General features: G+C 36.5%; 1 protein-coding gene across 1 annotated transcript in view; it reads left to right on the top strand.

Moving 5' to 3' along the window:
* Positions 1-7,703: 7,703 nt before the first annotated feature.
* The window catches only part of LOC106881622 (uncharacterized), a 136,314-nt gene continuing 133,517 nt past the window's right edge, over positions 7,704-10,500 (top strand). Inside the window, exon 1 of the mRNA XM_089358941.1 lies at positions 7,704-8,100. Coding sequence (XP_089215067.1) covers positions 7,950-8,100 — 151 coding nt within the window. The 5' untranslated portion in view covers positions 7,704-7,949. The remainder of the gene's footprint in view (positions 8,101-10,500) is intronic.

Genomic DNA, 10,500 nt, shown 5'->3' with positions numbered 1-10,500 from the left:
GATATAGAGAAAATTCACCATCTTATTCCCCTTAATCTGAGTACTTCTGTCAGAATACTATCGAAACTAGGCTCTTTTCCATTTTAAATTTAGTGCAAAGCATCATTGAAATTAGGTAGGTTCTGAAGGAAGTGTTCTTACAGAATTTGCGGAATGAGTTCGGAAAAGTATGAGTCAACACTTGAGGAATAACTTAACAGATCTCTAGAATAGTTTTGCCGTCGTTTAAGGATTTTATATGAAGTAATATTGTAGAATAAATGGTTTTTGGAGCGGTGTCGCTAGCTACCTTTAAACATGTTTTACTCGGGTCAAATGTCATGCTTTACGCCATATAACTTCCATTTTCAAGTAGGTTCTGTCAATACTGGCGTTTGGGGACGAGGTCGATAGGCTTAAGGATTTCTTTAGGATATTAATACCTTTAATTGTCCTTCTATTTCCGACCTTATTCAACTGTCCACTCTTCTAAATTGGCAGGATGAAAACACACCCACCTTAAATTTCTTAAATGCTGGTAATTCTGATCAGAATTTCACTTATTTTTGATCTGTTGATTAATTAGCAAGTCAATGTTCACTTGCTTGCTTGGTAGCCTGATGAGTTGGGAGTTATGTAACACTTTGCACAATCTAACCAAACGTGTTATGCTTACATTACAACAACGACACCTAATGAAACAATTGCAGCAATACGAGATAGCTTATTCGTCTATTTTTATTATGTACAGGATGGGGAGGCACAGTATATACGTGCGTGTTGTGTGCACGTAAATATTCATCAAATACATCAAGGATGTATTTATTGCCCTCCGTAGAAAACCCATTGGAAATAATGTGAGTCTTCAGCCCCACATTAATTCTATTCGCATAACACAGAAGCACGTCATTGATATATTTAACGAATATTTATTGCTATAACTTCTATTCCATAATTTTAATTTCATATCTAAAACTAACGTTCTCTCACTTGAAGAGAATTTCTACCCCAGGACATTACAAATTTGTTGGCGGTATTCCGTGTTCTGATTTACGTCAGCAGCTTGAATAATAATGTAAATAATATACATACATACATACATCATATATATATATATATATATATATATATATATATATATATATATATATATATATATATGCATATATATGCATATATTACTACAGGACGTCACTAACTGTAAACATGAAATACGAACACAAACGAGTTAAATACGCAAACAACGAGAGAAAAAAATGGAAAACAGGACAAGTAACACAAAGAACGAGCCTTTATCAGTTGTTTGCTGTCTATTTACTCATCTTGAGGATTCAACGAGGTACTTATTTCATGGATGTTTTTTAACCAAATGTTTTTGTAGCCATTTTATCAAATTCATGATACAATTAATCAAAAACTGCAAATTCATAAATATTTCAGGAAAGAAATCGTTGTGTTGATTGCTGCAGCATCTGGCATTTGGTTTGGTACAGTGGATGCATGTATAGCCGTATGATAATGGGCAGAGAAAACAAGTGTTCTACAATGCTGGTTAAAGTAACCCTTCCCTGGTATAATCAAGATTGCTTGCTAAGCCTAGTGGAAGTGATACAGTCAAAAGATGCAAAGTTCATGGGTATCTCTACCCAACAGCTGATTAACAGTATGTCTCGCAATGGTACTTGCATGCAATATTTTGTGTGTGTATATATATATATATATATATATATATATACACTCACAGACATGACAGAAGTAAATAGATAGCCCATAAAACATCGTTTTATGTTTAACTCAAAAAGGGTTAGAGTTGTTATTAATTGACATTTTTATGTTTCAGGTTTTATATGTGACTGTTTAATCATGCCACGTACAAAAGAAGCCTTGGAAAGAAGCCTAGAGGCCTTATTGCAGGTCAGACTGAAGGTAGGCTTAATCAGCGTAGAATCACAGAAAACCTTGGGATCCCACTTTCTACAGTTAATACAGTGATTGTGGAATTCACTGGATAGAGGACGGAGTCCACATTACCCTGTCCAGGTTGACCAGGACCCTCTAACAGGATCCGTCGATTTGTTAAGAGAAGTGTAGAGGATAAACCTTGTTGCAAGACCTCTGACATAGCAGAACAAGTTGATGCCAGTCTCAGAACAGGTGTCAGGTATCTCCACAAACTTGGAGAAAAGATTGGGCCAGAAAGAAGGTGTAGTGGCCACTAGCATTTTGGGGCACTGTCATATTCTTTGTTAAGTCCAGATTTTCTGAAATTTCTGGCAGTGGTCGAGGGTGGATCTGGAGACTCAATGATCAAGAATTTGACAGGAAAAGATTGCAGCCAACAATGAAACACAACAGCTATTCTGCGATTGTCTAGGGAGCAATTTGGAGCAATGGTTGATCAGAGCTGGTGGAGTGTGAGGGAAACATAGAATCAAATGAATATTTGTCCATATTGCAGAAAGGCCTCCTTCCAATCTTCTCCAGTGGTGAAATGATTAAAGAAGACACTTTATTTATGGAAGATGGGGCTCCTTGTCACAAGGCTAAAAAGATCCAAGGTTGGTTGGAAGAGAATAGCATTAAAAGCTTCTATGGCCAAGCCAGTCACCAAATATGAACCCTATTGAACACCTCTGGGACGTAATGGAGAGGACTTCATAAAAGAATGAGAAAGTATCCTCAAAGCCAGATCTTTTGAGATTATTGCATGAAGTTTGGTAAGAAATTCCTGAGGAGAATTTTCATTATCTGATCATTAACATGCCTAATAGGGTCCTTGCATTGAAAAATGCAAAGAGCATGTCTGCTAAGTATAAAATATTCACATTATAACAATTAATAAATAATTTGATTGTATAATTTCAGACTTAAATAAACTTTAACAATTATAATGAGGTCTATTTACTTCTGTCATCTCTCTCTCTCTCTCTCTCTCTCTCTCTCTCTCTCTCTCTCTCTCTCTCTCTCTCTCTCTCTCTCTCTCTCTCTCTCTCATATATATATATATATATGTTTGTGCGTCTGTGTTGACACTTGACACCCGATGTTGGTGTGTTTACATCCCCATAACTTAGCAGTTTGGCAAAAAAGACCAGTAGAATAGGTACGATGCTTGCAAAGAAAAAGTCCTGGGGTCGATTTGTTTGACTAAAGGCGCTGCTCCAGCATGGCCACAGTCAAATTACTGAAACAAGTAAAAGAGAAAATGAGTAAAATATATATATATATATATTTTTACAAATTAAATATAGGATAAAATCTTTATAAGAATTTATCAAGTAGTTAGCGTGAAAAAACCTCATAAAGAAAAGATTAATTTTGGTAGTTTGACTTTTAGATTCCCTCCTAGCGTGAGGTTATATATATATATATATATATATATATATATATATATATACCTATATTGTTTCGTCTGTCTTTACGTTCTGAGTTCAATTTCCACCGAGGTCGACTTTGCCTTTCATCCTTTTGGGGTTGATAAATTAAGAACCAGTTGCATGCTGAGGTCAATCTAATAGACTGCACCTCCTCCACAAAAGTTTTGGGCTTTGTGCCTAGGTTAGAAAAGCATATATAAATATATATATATATATATATATATATATATATATATATATATATATATATATATATATATATATACACATACACACATATATACATATCTATACATACATATGTACATATATATAATATATGTATCTACATACACTCTCTGAGTGGTTGGCGTTAGGAAGGGCGTCCAGCTGTAGAAACTCTGCCAAATCAGATTGGAGCCTGGTGTAGCCATCTGGTTTCACCAGTCCTCAGTCAAATCGTCCAACCCATGCTAGCATGGAAAGTGGACGTTAAATGATGACGATACACACTCACACATACACACATATATATGAATGAATGTATGTAGATATGAACACAGCAGGATAGACACAGAAAAGAACAATCATTTGAGATATTGGACAAGGCTTGTATGCATGATATTAATGGATAATGTAGGATTCTTGTATTTTCTAGCACCAAACGTTTGGACTAGAATCTGTGGGTAGAGTGACTGGTCGTTTTTCACATCAGTACCAGGGTAAAGAAGTTTTTTTTTTCTTTTTTTAAATTTTATTTCTAAGGGCTGGGATGCAGATGATCATGAGTTTAATGCTAAGGGTAGGATTCCAAATGAGAAAAAAAATGGTGGTATGTCTATATGGGATGCTACTGGCATAACAGTGCAGCTGAAGAAGTGGCTAAAATGGTGGCGGGAGGAAGGAAATTCAAGTGGAATGTGGAAAGAAACACAGTGACACACTCATCCACATACACATACACATACATGGTGACATACACATTGTTAAGCTTATGCATAACAGTATGGCTATACATTTGTATATAGCTTTGATGTATGTCTGTCAATCCATCTATCTATCTATCTTTCTCTCTCTCTCTCTCCATGTATATATATATATATATATATATATATATATATATATATATATATATATATATATATATATATATATGTATATATATATATGGGAAAATTTACGAAAATAAAAACAACAGAAGAGGACAGGTGGTGTAAACAACAAAAGGATGTATTAGTTTATATATATATATATATATATATATATATATACACACACACACACACACAGACATACATATACATGCATGCATACTTATATAAATTTTATATGCGTGTGTATGTATATATTCTTGCTCATACCAAAGCTTACTTAAAAGCATGTATGTTATATTAAATATACACACACATATACACACACATATAACACACATCATAATGCATTTATAAATATATATGTGGTGCATGTTTGTGCATGTGCATGCTTATAATATTGTGTGTTCATATAAGCATGTGTGCATATATATATATATATATATATATATATATATATATATATACAGTACAATTACATTGAGTGTGAATCAAACAGCAGGACTAAAATGAGAGTCAAAGGGAAAGAGAGAATGATAGAGACAGAGAGAAAGAGAGAGAAAGAGATAGTTGGTGTATGATAGATAGATAGATAGATAGATAGATAGATTATGGGTTTGTGAGAGAGGGAGAAACAGAAAGATAAGCAGAAAAAGAGTGAAAGGTTCATGATGGGGCAAGGACAGAGCTGGAAGGGGAATTGTTGCTGTTGTTTAGCTGCAACTCAGCCATGACCACCCCTAGCTATTTGTGTATTTATGACTACATTGTACATGTGTCCTTTGTTTTTCAAGATGGTAGTGAGAGGTTTTGAAAGACGTTTAGCTGCTGTTTCTAGTAAAGCAAGCAGCCATGTTGAGGGTCCCCCTCACTGGCTGCTTGCAGGAAGTGTGGTGGCGGCGGTGGTGGGGGTGTAGTTTATGTAAGTAACTGTTACTTCTATCAAAGAGTCAAGGAATAGCTAAGTAAGCCTAATTTGTTTCTTTACATGATGGAGAAGGTGGTGAGGAATGTGGAGCTGGGGGGGGGGGGGGTAGGATTATTGGGAGAGAGAGAGAGAGAGAGAGAGAGTCAAAGTGTGTGTGTGTGTGTGTGTGTGAGACAGTCTTATTAAACTAAGACATTTCCTATCTGCTTCCCTTCCTAAAGTTTACCAAATCTCCTCATCAACTTATCAATCCTGCTTTCTTCCTTCTAATTCTTCTAATAAATGCACACACACACACACACACACACACACACACTCTCTCTCTCTCTCTCTCTTTCTCTTTCTCTCTTTATTTTTCTTTTTCTCTTTTTCTTTCCCTCTCTTCTTTTCCTTTTCTTTACCTGTCATTCTTTCTCTTTCTCTAATGATATTTGCCTTTTACACATTCTCTCTTGCTTGCCTATGCTCTCCCTCTCTCTCCCTTACATTCTCTCTCTTAGTCTCTCTATTTCCCTACTTTCATTTTCATGCTTCGCTCTCCACCATCAGCACCACTATGTCACATCTACCCCTCTCTTACACACTTTCTCTCTCTCTCTCTTTCTCTCTCTCCCTTCTCCTCTATATTCCTCAATGTTCTTTCTCCCTGTTTCTTCATCTCTCATTCTTTGTTCCTCCTCCTTCTTCTTTCTCTCTCTCTCCCCCTCCCTCTCCTTCTCTCTCTCACAAGCTTTCCTTTTCGTCAATCTCCTCAAACACTCTCTCCCTCTCAGATTTCATTCTTCCTCTGATTCCAGATACCCCTTATCTTTATAACACTTCTCCACCACCACCACCACCACCTCTACCACTACCAGGGTATCAAAATTCTCTTATTTACACCCCACCTACCATCAAGTAGTCTGCTCCGGGAGGTGGAACCATAAGGTGAAGGGGGTGTTTTTGAAAATTTGAAAAACTATGAAACTATAAAACTATATTATTATTATTATTATTATTATTATTATTATTATTATTATTATTATTATCATCATCATCATCATCGTCATCATTTACACCATCACCAAAATTTGTGGCCTCGCACCAGAGCTAAGAATCGTCATTGTCCTCCTCCTCCGCCTCCTCCTCCTCATCATCATCGTCATCATCATCATCATCATCATCATCATCATCATCATCATCTAGGCATGCGCATGGCTGTGTAGTAAAAAATTTCATGTGTGGTGGACTGGCAGAGCCGTTAGTGTGGGACTGATGTCTTGCAATATTTAGTTATGTCCCTTTACATTCTGAGTTCAAATCACACTGGGATCAACTTTATTTCTTTTTTCTTTCTTTTTTCTTTCTGGGACTTGATTAAATGAAGTATCAGTCAAATACAGGAGTTGATATAATCAGCATTTTTTTCTTCTTTGCAAATCTTGAGACAAAGGATTAGCAGAATTAATAAAGTGTCAAAATTTTAATCTGGTGTGTTGAAATCCCTCCGAACTTTGCCTTTATCCCTTTGGGGGTTGATAAAATAAAGTTTCAGTCAAGTAGTGGGGTTGACGGTGTCCACTAGCCCCTCCCCTCAAAAATTGCCTAAATTAGAAACAACATCAATTATATTTATTATTATCATTATTATTACTATTATTATTATTATTATTATTATTATTATTATTATTATTATTAAATTCATTTCTTTACAATAAAATTCTTGGTGATTTCATAATGTGAGTTTCCGGACTGACTTTAATTATAACTAAGATTTTACCCCCTTCTTTCTTATTTTCTTTAAAGAAAACACCATGCCTTCACCCCCCCCCCCCCCACCAGCTCCCACCTCTCCCTAAACCTCAGAATCCATCCCCTCTTACCACCACCTGCCTGCCTGCCTTCTCTCCCCCACCTATAAAAAACCCCACCCTCCAACTAATCCACCATCACCACTATCAACAGCAGCAGCACCACCACCACCACCACCACCACCAACATATTCATCAGTACTATCACCACACCACCACATCTGCTACCACCACCATCATCATCACTATCATCACCCACTACCACCATTATTGCCTACCACATTTTTTTTTCTTTCTCTTTCTCTTCATCTTGTTCTTTCTTTCCTCCCTTTTTGTCTGCTTATTCTTTTTTATTTGTTTGAATATTTCTTACTAACTTTTTTTCTTTTTTCTTTTTGCCTTGATGTGGAAGTATTTCTGACTTAATAATAATATTGGTTGGTTCTCCGTCTTGCCCTATCAGCTGGCTGAGGCCTGAACCCAGCAGCCAATCGACATTGATTAAGAGTCAGCGTTATTCTACTTACTACACTCTACTTCCTAAAGTAGCTGAATCCTTGACAATTTCATCTTGTCCTTGGTACGAGCCATTGGAACAAGTGGTCTCGGAGAGTTCTATAATCTCAACAGGCCGGTGTGCCTTTTTCCCATATTCTGAGCAATATGGAATAGGGAACAAGAACAACAACAAACCGGCAATTTTGGGATATAAGGAATGACAAGAACAGGTGAATAAGAAATAGTAGTTAACAATAATCATAATTTTTTTTTTTATCAAAAAAAAAAAAATTCTTAATAGATAATAATGGATGGCCAAATTTCAAGACTTGTCAGTGGACAAAGTACTCAAGTCTGGAGACGTTTTAATAAACCTTACACACACTTTCTGGAACTACTGATCCTGCTGGTTCTTTGTTTTTCCGGAACATATAGTGCCAATGTAGCTCTGCCACCAGGTAAGTTATATTTAATGTGTTTTCAATTTTTTTAAAAATCTTTCCCACCATTCTGTTTCACTCGTTTTCTTTCATTCATGCATGAAGTAAAACTTACAAAATAACACTCACATTTAACATTTGTATTTAACACTCAATTTTAAATTAAATTTTAAACTTTTGAGGAGATACTTTTTGTGGGGGGGGGGGGCCTGGATAGCAAGGAACAGATGGTCAGCTGGTCTACAATATGAACTCTGTTTTGCATCTAAAAGATTTATTCAGTGTTTCTTTTTGTTTTTCGTACATTGTTTTTTGTTTTCTTTATATATAAATATATATATAAATACATGTATATATTAGTTGTGTGCATGTGTACGTGTGTGTAGGCATGTATGTGTGTGTGTGTGTGTGTGTGTGTGTGTGTGTGTGTGCATTATTAGTTTCAGTGAAATATAATCAGGGCTGTGAGATGCAATATACTCTGGCGCTAAAGAAAAAAAGTACATAAGGGAACCCCCCACTGCCCCCATTAATGACTTTCCGAAATTGAAGAAATACAAGCCTTACCCACACCCCAACCCTATATCTTTCCTTGAAGAAATTGGCAGGGTGGGGGGTGTTGTAAAAAATTTTTTTAAATTTTTTGTTCCTCTTCTCTCTTGACTTTCTCTTTCTTTCACTCTCTCTCTATCTCTCATCCTCTTTCACTACATGCACATGTAAAAGCTTACATTCTCTCTCTCTCTCTCTCTCTCTCTCTCTCTCTCTCTCTCTTTCCAAGTTAAGTAGGGTAGTGGGAAAAATCTAATGGACCCTCTATTATGCACAGGTATGGCAAACAATACAGTTCTAAGGACAGGACAGGGAGAAAATATGAACATGTGGCTTTCGGACCAATAAGCCAGCACCCTACATATTTACCTCATGTGTGTCTGTGCATGTATCAGTGTGCACGAAAGCATGCATGTATATAAGTGTGTGTGTGTGTGTGTGTCTGCATGTGTGTATGTGTGTATGTATATATATATATATATATATATATGTGTGTGTGTGTGTGTGTGTGTGTGTGTGTGTGTGTGTGTGTGTATGTGTGCATGTGTATATGTGAATGTTCAAATATATTTATACTTATTATTTATTTAGTTTAGAAGAAGGGGTAAGGACCCATGGCCTTCCCCAGCCATCTGAGACCCATGAGACTGGCGTTTTTAATATATAATTTAATGACAACAAGAATGACATGTGCAGTGTGGGAAATTCCAGGGGGATAATATTCTGGGAGGAAAGGACTGACCATAGTGCTTAGTGTGAGGCCTGGAGTGTTGGACACAGTATGTGCATAAGGTTATGTGTGCATGTATATTTATGTGTGTATGTAAGTATGTGTAAAGAAGCATCATTATTATTATTTGGAAGGTGACAAGCTAGCAAAATCGTTAGCACGCCAAGCAAAATGCTTAGCGGCATTTTGTCACTCTTCATGTTCTGACTTCAGATTCCACCGAGGTTGACTTTGCCTTTCATCCTTTTGGGGGTCAATAAATTAAGTACCAGTTGCATACTGGGTTGATCTAATTGACCCCCCAAAAAATTTTCATGCCTTGTGCCTGTAGTAGAAAGGATTATTATTATTATTATTATTATTATTAAGGCACCAGCTGGCAGAATTGTATCAACCATGTCAGACAAATTGCCTTGTGGCATTTCTTCTGGTTTCCTACATCCTAAGTCCAAATATTGCTGAGGTTGACTTTTCCTTTCATACTTTTGTGATTGATAAAATAATACCAGTTGAGTACTGGGAGCAATGCAAATCAACTAACACCCTCCCCCTAAAACTTCAGCTTGTGCCTGACAGAATTGTTAACATGCCAGGTAAAAATGCTTAGACTGCATTTCATCCATCTTTATGTCCTGAGTTCCAAATTTGCTGATATCGACTTTACCTTTCATCCTTTCAGAATTGATATAATAAGGACCAGCTGAGTACTGGGGTCAAAGTAACTGACCTACCCTCTCCTTTGAACTTGCTGGCCTTCTGCCAAAATTCGAAAGGAGGGTTGTGAGTTCGATTCCTCAAGGCGGGTTGCCGGCAAATTTTTTATCCTTTATATATACTGTTCAGTATTTACGTGTTGAAGAATATTTATCTTTGTACTTATTCTATTATTATTATTATTATTATTATTACTATTAAGGTGGCAAACTGGCAGAGTTCTTAGCATGTTGGACGAAACGTTTAGCGGTATTTCACCCATTGCTACATTCTGAGTTCAAATTCTGCCGAGGTCAACTTTGCCTTTCATCCTTTTGGGGGGTCGATAAATTAAGTACCAGTTGCATACTGGGGTCAATCTAACTGACTGACCTCCTCCTGCAAAAGTTCAGGCCTTGTGTCTATAGTAGAAAGGATTATTA

Source organism: Octopus bimaculoides, chromosome 10 (assembly GCF_046866305.1).
Source record: "Octopus bimaculoides isolate indiv1 chromosome 10, ASM4686630v1, whole genome shotgun sequence".
Taxonomy (NCBI): domain Eukaryota; kingdom Metazoa; phylum Mollusca; class Cephalopoda; order Octopoda; family Octopodidae; genus Octopus; species Octopus bimaculoides.
Note: the sequence above shows the minus strand (reverse complement) of the source record. Positions and strands in the feature narration are given on the sequence as shown.